The sequence below is a fragment of the Lipophrys pholis genome (assembly GCF_963383615.2).
Source record: "Lipophrys pholis genome assembly, chromosome: 2".
Lineage (NCBI taxonomy): Eukaryota > Metazoa > Chordata > Actinopteri > Blenniiformes > Blenniidae > Lipophrys > Lipophrys pholis.
This window is the reverse complement of record NC_137636.1, coordinates 2,070,812-2,089,376: the sequence shown is the minus strand read 5'-3', so window position 1 is coordinate 2,089,376 and position 18,565 is coordinate 2,070,812. Positions and strand designations below refer to the sequence as shown.

Sequence of the window (18,565 nt, the reverse complement as noted above, 5' to 3'; positions counted from 1 at the left end):
TGCGAGGTGGTCCGGGGAGGAGTCATCCGCAGCTCCCCGCCTCTGCCCGCAGTCTGCCCCGCGGTTTGTCCTCCTCTCGCCCGTCACTCACAGAGCCACAGCTTCCTGACCGGGCCAGAAGAAGCACAGGTCGTTTTAAGAGGATTTACCGTCTTTATTTTCCATCTTTTTTGGGGGGGTTTTGTCCTCCGGTGGACGCGGCAGGAGCGGCAGGAGCAGCAGCAGGTAAGCGGAGCAGGAAGTGGCCCCGGTCCGCTGCGGCTGTTGGGTTCGCCCGCCGGGCTGCGGGGCAGGAGGAGCAGGAGAAGCGGAATTACGTCCTTTTTTTTTTAAAACCAAAATTCACACGTTTTTATTCGCTATTAGTCCTCATATGAGGTTAAATCCTTTAAAAATCTGTTAAAAACCCCAAAAAAGCGCTGCTTTCCTTTTGTTAGCAGGAAGTTTAGCTTCAGCTAGCAGAGAGATGAACCTTCACTTCTGGTCACAATCAAACACAAACCGCTCAAAAAAATACTTCAAACATCCTTTAACAACCGCACGAGTACTCACAGAGGGTTTAGTTATGTGTTACGAAGGAGCAGAGAATAGTTTCCTGGTCCAACATGGACTAGAAACCCGGGATGGAGGCTGTGACTTACAGGACAGCAGGTCTGAGGGGAAAAGCTGGAAGGACTAAAGTCACTAAAAGTAGGATTAAAGTACTGGTATACAGCTTAAACTGCACTCAGAAACACGAAAAAGTACAGTTATTAAACGTACTCAACTATGGGTAATAACACTATTATTAAAACTGAAAGTCTAACTTTCTATTTAATTGTACTACATGATAAATAACTAGAATTTAATAGTAGATCATCTACATTCAGACCTGAAATCTCTCAGAAACTATATTGAAATGATACCATGACAAATAAAGTTAAATGTTTTCTCTTGTCAAACCATTCAGGCCCGTTTTTACGACAATTTTTCAAGTGAAACTGCATCTTTTAGGCATTTTCCTTTAAGAAAACTTTTGCGTTTACATGGAAACAATTTGAAACGGGTTGTAGTTTGCATGCCGGGCCACGGGTTGGCGCTGCTGGTTGTTTTTCAAATGAAACTACAGACACATAATGTGCGTAGAGATGCACGCCTGCACATCTCTTCCATTTCTGTGGAAAAACGAAAAACACCAAAACAACGCGGTTTCACTTGAAACGTCGAGGCCTAAAGGACCACGGACATTTAGTACTCCAGTACAACTACGCTGCTAATACTGTAGCAGGCAGAGTATTCAGAATTTAAGGATGTATTCCTGTGATATCCTTAGTTTTTGTGCTCATGCAACATAAAAAGGCAGAAATGTGTCTATACGTGTTATATGAACTTTCCCCCATCATACACAACAAGATAATAACTATTATGTTTAAGGTAGCGTGGTATCAATACCAACATGTGCAATATATATATATATATATATATATATATATATGTCACAAGAAACTGACTGGAACTGCCATAATACCATTCACTCTGTAGTCCACTCAAATAGAAAATACAAAAGAAAACGTATTAATTTCTGATATATTTATCAAAACTCATGCTGATGGATTTAATCCGTCGTGACCTCCGTAATTTAATCCGTCGTGACCTCAGGACAGAAAAATCTAGGAAAAATGACCAAGAACAATAAAATGATCAACAGAGATTAAAAGAAGTTCAGTGTAAAGGACCAAGCGAAAGAGCACTGTTATCTCTAAGCACATAAACATAATCATCATCTACACACATGGATATCCTTCATCACCAAATCACATCTACTGCAATACTCTGTACGGTGACACGAATACCCAACGTCAATCTTAATCTACCGTTTTAATCCTGCCGATACTGAAATAAGACCATTTACACAACTGTTGCTGAATAATTCCATTTCCCCGTGACACACCGACCCGCTCTGAGCCAGCTCATTGCCTCTGTAGATAAAGTTAATTGTTTTGTGGTCTGAATTCAGACACTGGAACTATTAGTTATCCTCCACGCTGGGGTTTTCCATTCAGTCTGGTGTCTGAGGTCACGACGGGTGTGATAAGATCCACTTCAAACCTCCATTATGAATCAGAGCTCCGGGTTTTCCTCGTCAGCGTGAGACGGATGAGTTGCACAAGTTTTTAACCTTTTAACTAAAGCGTTGAGTTATTGGGAATGACGTCATGAACAAATGTGACCCGCACACTTTGAAAACATGCGTCTCAGGTGGATGAATGACTCTTAACCGCGTCGTAGAAGTGAACGTGAGTGTTGCTTTGCTCTGTTTGCTCAGTCGATGGCTGCTCACGTAAACAAGTCTGCTTCGTGAAAGTCTTAATAATATCAGATATAAAAAAATAAAGTGTCTTTATAGGATCAACAGGCCTCATCTACACAATGTTTGAGTGAAATCGCATCATTTTTGCGTTTTCATCTCAGAAAAACTTCCCAATTCCTAATTTCTGAAGTCAAACTGTTAAAAGATGAAATTTGTTGATTAAAAGTTAAACATTTCTGCCTGTTAGTGTTGAGGAAGATATCAAAAGCACGTATTTTGCGCATCAGTCTTTAATAATCTTGACTGATAAGCAACAGAAAAGCACAGAATTCAACATTTAATCATATTTAATTGAAATGCTGCTTGAATCTGTTTCACGTGTGTGTTTTAGATTATTAACTTGAAAAAGAGATAAAGTTGACTGCTTGCCTTTTAATAAAATCGATTTGGCCAAATATTGTTTAGGATAAATGATTTAAAACCTCTGACTCATTGTTTGATTTCACTTTCTGTTTTTAAAATTGGGTTTGAGCAGACGTGTATTTATATTTAACGTAAAGTTCTTCTCTTCGCCTGACTGGTTCACGGAGAAAACTCAGTGAAGATGCAGAAGAAGAGAGCGGCACACGTTTGTCATGAATCAATATAAAAAGTGTATATATTCCACTTTTAAGAGCGTCTTTAATCATCAGTAAGAGGAGCGAGGTTTGGAGAAATCAATAGCCCGAGGCAGTTTAGTAAGACTGGAAAACCAACCTGCAACATACCAACACTTAAATAAATGACTTTGATCGCGCCGATGATAAAAACCCTTTTTGGAGCCCATCCAAGTGTTTCCCTGCTCTAATCTCTCCGCGTCCACCAGACGGCTATTACACCTCTAAATGCAGTTTACAGTGAGTGTCAGACGTTTATTCCCGTTTTAATGTAGAAACACCAGACAAAGCATCACTGGAGGTTTGTCCTGCCGGGACTCTTACAGCTTTAGAAAAGTTTGCAGACGTTCGAACTCTTTACTCTTTACTCAGCAGGTTCCTGTTTGAGTTTGAGAAGTAAAAAAAAAAGAGGACTTGTCCGTCACGTCCTGTTTGAGTTTAATTAACAGGCCCGAGCTAAGCGGGGCCGGGGGGCAGATGGCTCGCAGACCCAGACCCAGACCCAGACACAGACACACTCACTTATTCATGCGGCGCCCACAACTGAAGCGAGGAGGACGAGGGAGGAAGAGGTGGGGCCGCAGACGGGGAGAATCCGCAGGAGTATGGAGACAGTCAGAGGAGGGCGAGTCCGGGCTTGACTCGCGAGGTAACCGAGAAAATTGCAGTGCCAAAAAAAAACAGAACAGATGTGAGACTCAGCGAGAAAAAAAAAAATTAAGACGTCAAGTGTTTGAACCAGGATGTTAAACTCATTTTAGTCCAAACTCACAGAGCCCAGAGAGGCCTGGAGGGAAAAATGGGAACTTAAATAACCTTTAAATAAACATTTTCAGGAAAATCAAAATGTTTCTCGTCGTTTAAGAGCTAATATCTACTTTTTAATTTCACCCTCATGCTATTGGCCTTAATGCTTCATCATGATCTGATCTATCAAACTCAGTTTTCTTAATGGCCAGTGTATAAATTCAAATCAGCAGTTGAGTACTCATACTATGATTACAACCAAATACCCAAAACCTGATATAAATTGACACCAACCTCTGAGCAGAGCAGCTAAACAGCTAAGGCGCGAGCAGCACTGTTTAAGCGGAGCGACATTAGCCATGAGAAATTAAAAAAAACAAAACAAAATAGGGCACTTACGCCACAGAGAGGAATAAATAAAACAAAAAACCATCACTATTTCTTTTTTCCTTTGGTAGCTTATATTTAAAAGTCTTAAGTGAAGACATATTACACTGCAGCTTTATTATTTACATTGTGGAGCAACCTAGAAAATGAATAAATTCAACTGTAAAGATGTTGTTTCTTAAAATTGATAATAAAACTTGTGTTGTAGCACCACTTCGGACCACAAGGTGGTGTCATGAGCTGCTCCACCATTGAGTGTGTCCTCAGCCCAGGTGATAGAAAAAGAGGCCGCGCTAATGAGAGCCTGCACCTGGACGCTGCCCCTTTAAGAGGAGAGGTGTGGCCTTTCAGAGTGTTGGATGTGTGCGTGAGGCAGTGGAGAGGCAGGAGGCTCTCCTCTGCAGCCTCTGGCTGACTCTCAGCTCCTGCTCACTGCTTAGTCATGACTCTCTGCACTCACATGTAATAACTCAGCTCAGCCCCCCCCCCCCCGACGGTCCACATTAACAACTCATTCCTTAAAAGCCCCCCCAATAAAGGCAACGCCGGCTTTTATTGGATCTTTTAATTCTATATCCCGCACACAGTTTTGGCCGCGAGCCACTCCGACGTGAAGCTGCATTGAGAAGTCGAGGCTCTGACCCGGTCTCCTCTCTTCTTTCACAGCATGGGCGCCTACGAAGAGAAAAAGGAGACATGTGGAACCATCTGCCTCAAGTACCTTCTGTTCACGTTCAACTTTCTCTTTTGGGTGAGTTGCCGCCTCCGGCGCTGGTGAGCCGGCACAAAGACCGAATCGTTGGAAGTTCCTGGTGTGAAGCAGGATGAGCTCTCCTCGGGGAGCAAAGAGGAGTTTCAGAAGTGCGTCCATCTTCTTCACGGCTTAAATCACATTATTGGAGACGTTGTTTAATAGTATAAAACTACAAACTGCAGGTATTTTTCCCCTGTTTGTCCGTGTCCGCCTCTCTGGATGACTGGAACTACTTTGTTATTTGAAATACTTCAGACAGCATTTATGCAGTTTTTGACAGCTCATGCAAATAGTTCTTTAAAACATCTTTTATCTCCACAAAGTTTGAAGAGTAGTCTTTAAAAACATTTTAATCTTTCACAAAATGTTTAGTAAAAGAAAAGAAAATATATAAAAATGAACCAAAGAGGAAAGAGGAGTGTGGGCTGAGAGGTTAGAGGGTGAAATATAAGCTCTATGTTAGATAAGTAGATGAAAGCTGCCATGTTGCACCTCCCACATAACCAAGATCAAAGAAAGGACATATGGATTATTAGGTGACATTAACATGATAATCTCATGCTGTTTCCAGTGGGATGTCGCCTCTGCTCTAAGAGCTCGGATTAGGATTTCTGACTATAAGATCATGTGTGAGAACAACATGTCTAGAAGGTCCAGGGTTGCACCAATACCGTTACCTCTATAGTACAGGTATTAGTGGAAATATGAAGTTTTTATAAGACCGCACCAAAAATAATGAAGATGTGATTGCTAAGTGTGTGAATTTCCAGTCTTGTTCCAACCTAGAAATATCCAGGTAGATTCTGAGCTTCAGATACAAACGCAGCTTCTCACACTATCATTACTAAAACCTCAAACTTCTTTAAACCGTTTGATGTTTTCTATCAAGGCAGGTTTTTTAGAAGTAAAATTGAATGTCTGATTATTCCTGCTTTTACTTTTTTCCTCTTGTGATTTCATAAACAACACAGGAGGAATCAAATAGAATCATTTTTACTGAACTCGTCTCTTTCTGCCGACTCATGATCCCGATTGAAGCAAACACTCTGAATGGAACGTTTGTTATTAAGCGTTTACATGGAACCAGAATCAGACCAGATATCACTTACACTATAATGTGGAATTGTTATGATTCAAACACTTCCTTTATCGGCGTTCTGTTCATTCGTGTCATTCATGTAGTTGCGATCATTCTCATACGTCCTTTCGGTCGAAGTTTTTGTTGCTTCAGGAAGATGAAAGTTTCTCATCCTGTAGTACAGAACACATGTTTGATGGCAGATTTCTGAAGCGGCGCTGCACCATCTGCTTGTATTGACTGGATAATTGTTCTGATATTCCTTTGAATTATTGACTCAGACATACTGGAGATGCTTTATTATTTATTACAGTAGCTGTGTGCAGAATCAATGTTGCTGAGTGATTACAGCCAGCAGTCTAATTAAGACTAGTCTAAAGAAACCAGAGGATTTATATCTACTGAAGCAAAATATTACTCGTTTGAAGCCTTTAATGACGATCTTCTTCTAAATCTAATACTTGGATTTATGCTGAAATACACTGGCATCTTTGCCGCATCCAGTGTAATTAGTACGTGCATTTATATATATATATCTATATATATATCTATATATATACACCTTGTTTTCATGTCTGTCTCTTACTTTCAACCACGTTCTAAAACTAAAATCTACTCGAGCACTTCTGCTGTGTGAAGGCTCTGTAGCTCCCACTAGTGGCAGGAGGCTGCATGACGGCTAAACAGTGTCACGTTTCTGGGAAGAAAAAAGGGGAATTTGCTCTATTTAGCCCAATAATTGCTAACATTCCTGCTGCTTGTAATAAATAGTTATTTAAAAATAAAAAAGGTACAGAATGGCTTAACGTCAGCTGTTTGTCAATGTATTGAACTAACTTGAAAAAACCCAAAGCTCAGCAGAAAACCTGTCCATCTGTTGATAACATTAGATAAGACTCCATTGTAAGCTGTGTCCACGGCCTGAATCCAGTGAAAACAGGCCCCTCTAACGGATGTGTTGAAATAAAAGAAGCCGAGGGGGGGATCAACACAGAGGCTGCGATGATTTATTCGTCCTCCAAACAGACCACGCTGTGATATTGATTAAAGCAGAAGCTACTCGGAGGACACTTTCATTCCGGCCCTGATAAAGATGAGCCGGACAACCGTTTTAATGCACCACAGTTATAAGATACAGTTCATCCTCACAAACAAAAGGACCATAATGCACAACGTGCCCAGCGTGTCTTCCATTTTGGAAACGACAATTAGGTTTTTACAAGCGCTGCATAGGAGAATTTCACTGATAATCTCTTTGTGAACACAACAACCCCCCTTCTTTTCCTCTATCCCCCCGCCTGCTGCTGCTCCAGTTGATGGAATCAAAGCCAAGCTGCATACTTTCACCGAGGACAGAGACCACGCATTCAGTGCCGCCAAACTTTCCACTCCCAAGAATGGAGCATTCCAGGAAGGGAAGAAAACACTACAAATAGCTGATTTTATCATATTTTATGTGTGTAGAAAAAAAAAGAAAAAGTGCGAGTCAGACGTTACTGTGGGTCTGATTCTCGCTGTGGAATCACACTTTGCAGCTCTGCACATATGTGATCATCATCTGTCTGCCGGGGACGTGATGCCTCTCAAACTGGCAGACCAGCAGTGCAGCGTCTTCATCATCAGAGCTACGCCCGTGTGGACGTCCAAGTCTCCCCTCCTCTTTCTCTTTTCAGACTTATGTAGTAGAAATCTTGCTCTTCTCTTAAAGTGGTTGTTGAATTTCAGGTCTGAGTCCAGAATTCCACCCAGATTTCTGCCTTGAGTCGATGTCCTGAGTGACATGGAGTCACGTTGAGTGCTGACCTGTCATCTTTCCTCTTTAGGGCCACAAACTATTACCTCTGGGTTTTCATTCATTTCATTTCTGCACTTACTCATTAGGTATAAGGAGCAGTGGTCATTCACTGACACTGATATATTGAGCTGTGTCGTCTACATAATTACGTTAGGAGATGTTGTAATGCTCCGAGCCACAAGGCGTCCAAACATGGAGCCTTGAGGAACGCCAACTCCTGCACCATGCTTATACATATTTTAACCTTTGACCTTCATTCTTTCTTTCTTTGTTCACTACCTGCTTAAAAATACTATTTAATTGCACCCTGGGGACAAATTAACTTTCATTGATCGATTGATTGATTGAAAAAAAAGGGTTGTATAAATATTTAGTCATGATTAATTGGCCCTGGTCATAAACATATGTAGTACTAAATACTGAAATAAAAACCAGTATTTTTTGCTGGTTTTTTTGTTATGTCGTATACGAATTAGTAATCCGTTACTCGCGAGAGCCTTCAAACGCAGTGGGATTACACTAAAGTTACCTTATAAAGTGTCACTATCTTGGTCTATTAAACACATTGCAGGTCCAGTTATTCTGGTATTTCACAAAGAATAAAAGGTTCTATTGGATCAAAAAGCTTTAAAATTCAGTTTTTCTCATGATAGTATTTTATGAGGCTTCACTTGAAAGTTAAACTGAATTTTCAGATTGAAAGAAGATTTGAGAACAGCTTGTGCTCACCTACGTTTCACAGATCGTTTCACCTGAGTGACGATTGATCCTGATTTGACTGAACAGAAGTGACCATGAAGGTCAAAGTGAACCGTGTTGGCGTTTAAACAAAAGAGAAATGATGGTAGAAGTTAAAGATCACAATCAAATGAAGGAAAATAAAAAGATATTTGAGTGTTTCTCAAACAACTTAACTCTTGGTAAGCATTTTATTTTATTTTTTTAAACAAGTCGAGTCATGTGAACTTTTGTCTTCCAGTCGTATCTTCTTATGGCCACTGGAGGTCGCCAGAGTTTGACTTTATCTCATCCTGTGAGGAGTTTTGGACAGTTTCCACCAGCACCAGTTCTTCATTGAGTTTTAACAGGTGAAACAGGAGGCTTCATGTTCAGCACGTGCAGCTCTCACCTCACAGATTAAACCCCTCTGCTGCCTCATTCTGGATATCCTGGGGACAGAATGGAAGCTTTGGGCTGCATTATTTTTTTTTTCCCCCCAAAAACCTATAAAGTCTGTCCCATTTTGACTGTAAAATCTTCAAGCTGCATGTCTGGAACCACACGAACCCAGTCTCTACAAGGTGTTTTAATCAAATCCTTTGCTCACTCAGGTCACTGATGTGACGTCAGTGCAGAGTTGCAGCTCTGTGGGTTCATCAGGAGACGTAAACACTGTTGATTAAAACACTTTATCTGTGGCATCGTGGTGTTTTCCAGCCTCACGGTCTCCGGGCGTGGTGCAGACCGACTCAGCGTGTAACTTCTGTTGCTTCTCCTTTTTTATTAAATCTAAATTAAGCAGACGCTCAGACTGACTGTTTTGGCCTTACAACAGATTTCTGATGCAGCGCTGCACCATCTGCTGACTCGTCCCGTCTCACTTTGATTGTCCTCGTATTCCTTTTAATTATTGACTCAGATATAGCTGAGGATTCTTCATCACTGTAGATGTCTGCGTAATTGATGGCCTGTTTTATTGTGATAGTTCATGATCACTCGTCTGTAATTGATTTATGATATTGGTCAGAACTTAAAGGTGTAATGATAATTACAGAATCTCAGTCCATGTTGAGCTCTTAAACTTCAAACCCTTGCAACTAATTTCTCTAAATAAACTCTATCTCTATCTAAATAACAACTCTATCATTATCACTTTATCAACATGTGCAATATACATATAAATATATATAAAAAAGGCCACATGCACCTTTCATTCAAGTTCATGGTGGATTCAAAGGATTTTTGGATATGAAGGAAAAGTGAGATAAATTTGTAAATTTTTTAAATGTTTTAAATGTTTTAACAGCTGTAATTATTTCATACCAGATAAATCTGGCAGTTTGCTTTTAGGTTTCAAGCTGCACAATATATTGTGGATTTATCGGTATCAATATCAAGATGCAGAACAAACAAGGTGACTGAACGGCAAAGAATTCTGTTTAATCCACTCCATCTGCAGGAATTGAGAATGACAGAAGTTTAAATACGTGACTAGTAATTCATTTCAGTTAATTCACAAAAACTGTGCAGAAGAGCAAATATCAAGTCAAAATGATGTGCTCTTCTTTAGAGAGTTTTCTCTCTCCGAAGAAGACTCTGCGTCTCTAAATTGGCCTCATGTGTCATAATATTGCTTAGTCTTACTTTAACAATATATTGTATACGAACGCCTCAGTAGATGAGGTGTTTTTGTCATTTTGAATGACGGTGGATTGCATAAGTTGATTTAATGTCAAGCATGTCGGTTTCCTCTCACAGAGTTTGAGGCTCCGTTTTCACTTTCGTTGCCACTGAAAACTCTGCTAATGCTACTGCGCATGCACGACACGGCTGTACGAAAAATAGTTCTACTGCACATGAACAACAACAACAACAATGTTTTCCTCCAGTGTCACGACTCCCAGTCCAGAGTCTCCGGGGACTTGGTAGTTTTATAGGTGACAGTCACCGTGATAACGATCCATCTTGGTCGTCTGTCCATACGAATGTCCGTATACTCCCATTGTTATGACAGCGCCATCTTATGGCCTTGTATCAAAACTACATCTTTTTTTCAGCGTTTCTGCCATTTCCACGTACAGACATTGTTTTAAAAAACCTTATTGTTCAGTTTCACTTGAACCTCAGTCTAGTTGGTCACTGTGAAACTGTGTGTGTGTGTGTGTGTGTGTGTGTGTGTGTGTGTGTGTGTGTGTGTGTGTGTGTGTGTGTGTGTGTGTGTGTGTGTGTGTGTGTGTGTGTGTGTGTGTGTGTGTGTGTGTGCTGGTTCTGTCTTGAACACGGCGTACTCCACCTTGCGCCCATTGTCAGCTGGGATGAGCTCCAGGAGCCGGTGACCCTGAGCTGAATAAAGCTGTATAGAAGATGGACGGATGACTAATGGATGAGTTGCTGCTGCAGCCGTTGCTAAGTTGCCGTGTTGCTGCACCTGTCACAGTCGCCGTAACAAGCCCAGATGACCGACCCGAGCAGATCCAGTTGTCTCTCCACAGTCCTCATGCCGCATGAACTGACTTCCCATTAGCTCCTTGGTGGCAGCAGCGACCTGTATTTAACAGCTCACAATGATTCATATTAAACACTCCGAGGCAGCTTAATAATTCAAGGCCTTTTTGTGTCTGCTGCTGCTCGCCGCTGTGTGTTTTCTTGGGGGGGGGGGGGGGGGGCGTGCCCCCGTTCCCCCCTGGAACAGACTCCAGACTGACCGTGTGCTCGTCTCCCAGCTGGCAGGGGGCGTCGTGATGGCGGTGGGTGTTTGGACTCTGGTGGAGAAGAGCGACTACATCAGCCTCCTCTCCTCCAAGACCTACGAAGCCTCCGCCTACATACTGATCCTGGCTGGAGCTATCGTCATGGTAACAGGCGTGCTGGGCTGCTGTGCCACCTTCAAGGAGCAGCGAAGGCTACTGCGAGTGGTAAGAGAGCATCACGGTAAGGTAGCAGGACAGAAGAGGCTGCACGCAATCAGTGGATCTGTTTCTCTGCTGCCATTGGCCGTGGTTAGAGCACAGCCTCCATCACTTACTGAAGTTTTAACTAATGAGTCACAGAGGACAAGCATCACACCACAGGAAGTCTTTAAATTAGGAATGTCCTTATCTGAATTATAAGCTCCAATATGACTTTTTATTATTGAATTAAAGCCAATCCTGATACTTTTCTGATCCCATGTCCCTGTTTTATAGACTTTCAAATAGTCTTTCTATGGAAAACAAAAATGACTTCAAGTTTCAAAGTTTCTTGTCATATGCACATCAGATAACCACGTATTCCTCGGTACATCTAAATTATTTCTCTACCGTCCACAGCAGTAGCATGTAAAAGAAAACAGTGCAAAAATATGAAAAGAAATGTGTATAGACAAAGAAAAGTATTAAGATCCAGCATGGAAGTGTGTAATCAGCTGTGTGCCAAATCAGTTTTCCTGAGGTAGTGTGGACTCCTCTCAGCTGTTCAGGAGTCTAATGGCAGCATTTGCATAAACTATTTCTACTGTAAGATGCTTAAACCTTAAAAGCTCAATTCACATAAGCTTAGTTGATTGAAATTATTGTAAAACAGATGAAATCTACATGCTCGGAATGGTGTAAAAGCTTGATTTATCTCCACTCAGTGCAGTTTTGTCCTAAATAACAGGAGGTGGAAATGACGTCACAGTTGCAAGAAAATTAATCCAAAAACATGAATTAAAAACTACACAATCCAACTTTAAAGAGTTTTATTAGAGGAATCACAACATAAACTGAATACATTAAAGAGATCCCTCCATCTCTAAAATCTATTTATCCTTTACAGCCTCAAAGATTTTGATCCTTTTCTTTAGTCTCCAGTGTCGCCTGAGTGCAGCTCACCGTTCTCCGCTCTATGTTTTACTTCTACATTTCCTGTTGAATAAGTTGTATTAAATGAAGCGCTGATGAAAACTGTTGTCATATTGCAGATATTACAAGTGGACTCTTCTCACTTTCCACTTTGTATTTTCACACTGCTGACATTTCAAGGGTTAAAAACCTCTTTTAACTCCAAACAAGTGTACGAAGGTTTAATGTTTCAGTGTCACGTAGCCTCGGGAAGCTCGATCGCTCGCTTTGTTTGTTTGTTTGTCTTTCAAAGCGTCGTCAGTGCCGAAAGGCCTTCACCCGGACAAAGGGAAACATGGCCGAGCATCAGACACACTCCTCACGTGCCGCCTGCCTTCTGTTCTCCTCCAGCAACAAGCAGCAACACTGCTGCACTCCCACTTTCTGTCCAGTCCATCTGCAAACATGACATGAACCAAGTACAGGCTTCCAAATAACATTCTTTATCAACCTAATTTGAGCCAGATGGAACCGTTCTTGTTTTCATCACGTGCACATTTGCAATTCTTAACAAGTTTTGTAATTAATTGAAATGATTTTGTACTTCTGGTTTGGTGTTGTGTTGAAATAAGGAAATGAAACCCGATACATCGTCATCACAGTCTAGTGTAGTACAAATCCATCGGATTGGCCAAATATGTTGATGTACAGAGATTAATTATTACCTTTATTGTAGTTCAGTCAGTGTTTTTCAATCTGCAGCATCTGTTTGCTGATGTAGTGAATATGATCAATTTGTTTTCGATCTATAACCCTAATTACATAACATTTTGACACATTTCTGTCCCACATATTTTGTCAAATGTTTTCAAAAAGAAGCCCCGATTACACCACATTTCAAGGGAAGACATCATTTATGCGTTATTTTCTTCAGAAACATTTGGAGTTTACGCAGCAACGTTTTGAAAACGATGGAAACGATGAAGGATTGTTATTTGACTGTCAAAATAAAACTACCAAGTCGAGGAGATTATGAACTCGGGAGTCATGATACTCTGGAGGCAAATACTGTTGCTATTGTCCATCAACTGCACATGTGCAGAACAACTATTTACTGTGTTGCTCATGAGCAGTAGTGGAGCATTTCCCCCCGTTTCCATGGAGACACAGTCAGAGCACTTTGAAGAAGTTGTGATTTCAGTGGCTTTGATTGTCGTGTAAACAAACCTTTGGATATAAAGGCATTAAGGTAAAAGGTAAAATGTTACAACTGAGCCGATTGTCCAGTTTGGAACTGTGTAATATGAGTATTTTATCTGCTTGATGACACAATGACCCTTTTGTGCGTGAGATCCGGAGATTTATGTATATTTTATTGTTCTACTGAAGTGAAAAGAAGTCATACAGTGTTGTTTTGTTAAGCACTCTGAGTTTTCCTTGTTCACTTGGTGAAGTTTCTCGCTATGCATGCATGGATTTTCTCCCACTCGTCATTAACAATGAATTGGATGTTAAATGGTGACTCTGAATTTGCCTGTAAGTTTAAATGTGACTGTGTCCTGAGTGACCTGCCTCCACCTCTTGCTAATTCCCCCCAGCCACCCCGAGTTGACTAAAGTGCTATAAAAGATGGATGAATGGACGGAGGTGTCAGAAACATGTGTAACGAATGAGAGCTTCTGCCCATTTTCTTTAATAACTTTCAGTAGTTATGGAATAGTTCCACTGTCTGTGACTGAGAAGCTAATCTCTGCTGAATCGAGTCTCTGACTTGGTGGTCGTGTGGCAGAGGTCCTGGGGGGGGCGCTGTAATGACGTGTATAAGAGTGCAAATCTAGATTTTTACTGCTTTCAGTGAATTTGTTTTCAATCTAAAGGAGTTCTGGTTATGAAATGTACCCATGCAAAGTTCTGTCAGCAGAGGCTGGATATGGATATGAAGGTTAGCGGAATAAAAAGGACCAAAATGGGCAAATGGGCACAAGCTGTTGTAACCAAATGAATGGAAATGGATATGTGTGTTTGTGTTTGTGCTTCTTATCACCAAAACTGATACAGTTGTCATTATTGGATTGCAGTGCACTGTATAATGACTATCACTAAATGTATATAGTCTCACGATTACAGTGATCAATGTTTATTTTTACACTAAAGAGCTCAACAGCAACCGTTTCAGGACGTTTCAGGACGTAGATCCTCAGACGCACAGGAAGCAGGATTCCAGTTTTACAAGATTATTGTAAAGCATTGAATGCTATGACAGAAACTGAACGTGAGGTTTTATCCTTCTAGACTCTTCACTCCAATAGTAATTTCTGAGCTTGTATTCTGACTTTTCCAATAATGGAAGAAATGAAAAGTCTAGAGTGGCCCCTTGTTGTTTTCCACATTGTGAGCAGAAACACCTAAAGACTAACATCTTAACACTTATTGTCACTTGAGTTTTTGAACCTGAACACATCATTGGCATGTGAGAGATTTCTGTTTTCCTACTTATGAACGATCCATAGTGCAAACCTCAGTCTAGGTTCAAAACAAACAAATAGACTTTAGTTGGAAGGAAGTTCTACTGTGATATAGGTATACGAGCCGAGGCGTCGGCGTCGAGGCCGTCCGCTTCACACCAAACAAAAACGTCTTGGTAGTGCGTGTCCATGTTTGATCTCGCAGCGCGAGCTTCTCCCAGCAGAGACACCCGCATGGCCCTAAACTCTGCTCCCGGTGCTGCTCACACTCTCACCGACCTCCTCCAAACCTTTCCAACAGCCTCAAGTTCTGCAGACACAGCACTGAGTCTCACAAGCCCAGATGCACTTTTTACCCCGGACACGTTCACAAGAATGTTAACACCCTTTGGTACAGTCGCAAAATCATTCAACTCAATTCTGTTGTCACTAATAATCTTCTTGATGACTGTTTTCTGTGAACAGAAGCTTTTCTCAGGTTCATTAGGTTCTGATCACTTCCAGACAGTTACGTGGAAGCAGATCTTGTGAGATCATTGTAGTGGTCTTTTCAGTTCAGACGGATCACAGAGTCTCTGGGTAAATGATGTCAGATGGAGTGTGTTAATGTCGCCAGCAGCAGCAGTTTAATGGAGGTTAATATCTCAATGCCTGAGCTGATTGTGGCTCTAGTGGAGGGAGGCTCCAGCGTTCTCTCCATCTCAGATGAACGACTTCCCGTCTACACGACGACACTTCAAATGGAATCCTGACACTCTGGAGGCCGCCATTGTTGTTATTGTCCATCTACACACACCTGTTCAGAAGAAATATTTACTATGGCCGCATGTCTTGAAAGTTGTTTTCCTCCATGAAATCCGAGCATTTTCAGAAAGTTCCACCTTTGGTTGCCGTTTTCAAAAAGTTGCATTTTCAGTGACTCGGATTCACTATAACACCATAAAAGTTTTCTGTTTTTACTTGAAAATGTTGTCGTATAAACGGAGCCTTAATCTTTAACGATAGCTTCAAAGGTCTCGTCTTTAGTCTTACAGTGTGACGGGTTCACAGATGTTCATTATCATACTTCTGTCCGATTTGATAAATCTCATAAAAATCAATTATAGCAGCTAATAAACTTACAAGTCTCTTTATTTTTGATAACATTTAATGGAAAATAAACAACAACTGAAGCTCCAGTGTGAAAATAAATAGAAATAAATAAATACATTTATTGTTGATTGGAATCTTTTCAGTCATGGCTGCTTTAATGTAAGTAATCAGAAAAAAGGCACATTTATACTGTTTTTACTGTTGGAGTTTTCTTTTACTTCACATTTCAAGTATCTATTGTTTTTAAGTGAATGAAGACGTATAGTACGTATATACCATTTTCAGCTACTAATGAAAGTAAAAAAAGTGAAAAATGAATTGTTGACGTTGTTGTTAGAATTTAAAGTATTTATAGATTCATCAGCTTGCCTACAAAAGGTATATACAGAACAATACACAGTGGCGGAGCATCCATCACTCTGTCTGTTTTCTCTTCATTTATCTTTGAATGAGTTTTTCTTATCTAACAATTTTCATTGTTTACCCGTCTTTCCATTAAACTTTATTTTTCTGAGGCGTCAGACTTCAAGGTAGATGTGCTACTTTTCTTTCCTGGGGATCAGGAACCTTAGGAAAACATGTTTTTTGTTGGTTGTTAATGTTTTTTAATAAGTATGCGTGTGGTTGGTGAGACAGGCACTCAGATTGGGCTGCAGGTTCTCAGCCTGTGTGGGAATCCTAGTTTTTTTTTTTTTAAAGCTTTCGATGGATTCTAAGTGAAATAGATCTCTGTGAGATGAATGAAGATCCCTGCTTTTCACACATTATTTGATTTATAAGCGCTCGCATGTGAATTCGGCGGTACGCACTGCCTTTTCTCCTCTGCGTTGTGTAGTTTTCTCGCCGCATCCCGAGCAGTCGAGATTAGGGCAATGAATCACCGCCAAAGAATGAACTTGTCGGGAAGGAGAGATGCTATCGAAATTGTTAAAGAGGGCAAACATAAGGGCGGCGGGGGAGGTTAGGTGGGAAAGAGGAGGAATGATTGTCTTCTTTTTTTTTTTTTTGGTCTTACATGGTGAGTAGCTGGAGTTTGCACACAGTGATTGGCGCCACAAACCTGCAGTCCAAAGGTCACAACAGAAAGAGCCGATCCAGCCGGAGCACCTCAGGGACGTTCTGCAGCCGTAAGGCTTAAATAAAGCAGCTGCGACTGACTCTTGATTAAAGGGAAGAGCGTGTCAGACTCCTTGTGAGGATGTTGGAGACGTTCGCGCCGCACAAATGATGAGAGAGGTCAGAAAGACTTGAGGAAAAAGATGGAAACCGTCCCCTGGGAAGACGAGTGCAGAGTTCATCCACAAGCACATCGTTTCTTCGGGGGAGGAAAAGTAACACAAGAGTGAAATGAGTCTGACGGAGGAGGGAGAAACCTTTTCCCTTCCAGATGACGGAGCCAAATGGAAAGTCGCTCAAGTGGAGGTTGGATCCACCTGTGGAGAAACTGAGATCATACCCTGTGCTGGTTACAAGCCTCAGTCCCTTTTCTCTGGTTTTAATACCTTTTTTTTTATTGTCTACCCTTTAAATATCATAGTTTCCGTCTGGTCCTTGATCATAAATTGTTCCCAGTGAAAATCCAGCGACATTTACCATTTGTGTGTGAATGTGTGCAGCATCATTCTATACAAATTGAGTCCTTTTTACAATTTAAACCCAACTGTTATTTCAGTTTGATCTCATTTGGCTGAAACCACCCAGCTCAGATCTGGGATATTTACCAGTTACTGTAGGAATACCAGTTAGGAATGCACCATTTCCCAGTTTAACGGGTTCATGTGATGTCGGCAAACAAGCGATGTGGCCTCGTCCTGCAGCGCTGCTTTTTTGCAGAGTCCATAAAAGAGATAAACATGCACACTCATCAACAAAGCAGGCGGTACAATTTATGTTTCTGCACGTTCGCTGTTACAGTCATTAGTCGCGTTGTAACTGAAGTTTTTCAACAAAGGTTCTGACGACTGCAGAACGTGCAAACAGCAGAGAAAAAGTATTTTTACTGTAGAGGTCAGAGGGAGTGCTGTATTTTATGTTGATGAGTCGGAGCAGAAGAACAGATGGAATTGCTTAAGTTGTACTGGGACCTTTAGTTTTCCGGTACTTCTTACCGTGCTAATAAACATGGTTGTCTCTGCACAGACCTCATTCGTCCAGGTGGAAAGCAATTCGTAGCAAATGGAGTCAGCTTGAGATTTAAAGACATGTCACCACTTGTCGACGTGGCTTTATCAGTTAATGCTCCTCCTCTGACTAAACTGGCTTCCAATGACTTTTTAATCAAACTATGACTACGTCAATAATAAGAATAAGAAACCCTTCCCCACCTCTGATTTGTTAAAAAAATGACAGTGAAGCCAAACACAATCAATTATCAGTACAGAACAGGGGTGTCAAAGATAAAACCCGCGGGCCAAAGCCGGCCGGAAAGAGGCTCCAATGCAGCCAAACCACCAAACAAACTGTAGACATAGTTTTCTTTTAAACAGATTATTTAGCAGTAGCAGACAGAACACAACACTGAGACCCTGAGGTCATTGATAGCAAACGAGCATCAGCCTCAGAGCCAGGCTGTCAGGGTGAGTTTGTAAAAACAAGTAGAATGCACCCGCTCTAGAAGTTTCACTGTATTTTGCACCAGAATTTTTCCTTAAAATTGACTTTATGTTGAGATTGTTGTAATTTTGTATAGTGATTGTTTTAAGTATAAATGTAAAGGTCTTTATGGAACTATTTGAACAGTTTGGCCCACTCAAGCTGAATTTGGTCCGTTTGTGTTTAAAA

At 41.1% G+C, this 18,565-nt stretch overlaps 1 protein-coding gene across 1 annotated transcript in view; it reads left to right on the top strand.

Annotated features, from left to right (window-relative positions):
• The first annotated feature begins 51 nt into the window (after nt 1-51).
• Nucleotides 52-18,565, top strand: part of LOC308106898 (CD151 antigen-like) — a 37,210-nt gene continuing 18,696 nt past the window's right edge. The window contains exons 1-3 of the mRNA XM_080458929.1: nt 52-225; nt 4,747-4,831; nt 11,151-11,342. Coding sequence (XP_080315055.1) covers nt 4,748-4,831; nt 11,151-11,342 — 276 coding nt within the window. The 5' untranslated portion in view covers nt 52-225; nt 4,747. The remainder of the gene's footprint in view (nt 226-4,746; nt 4,832-11,150; nt 11,343-18,565) is intronic.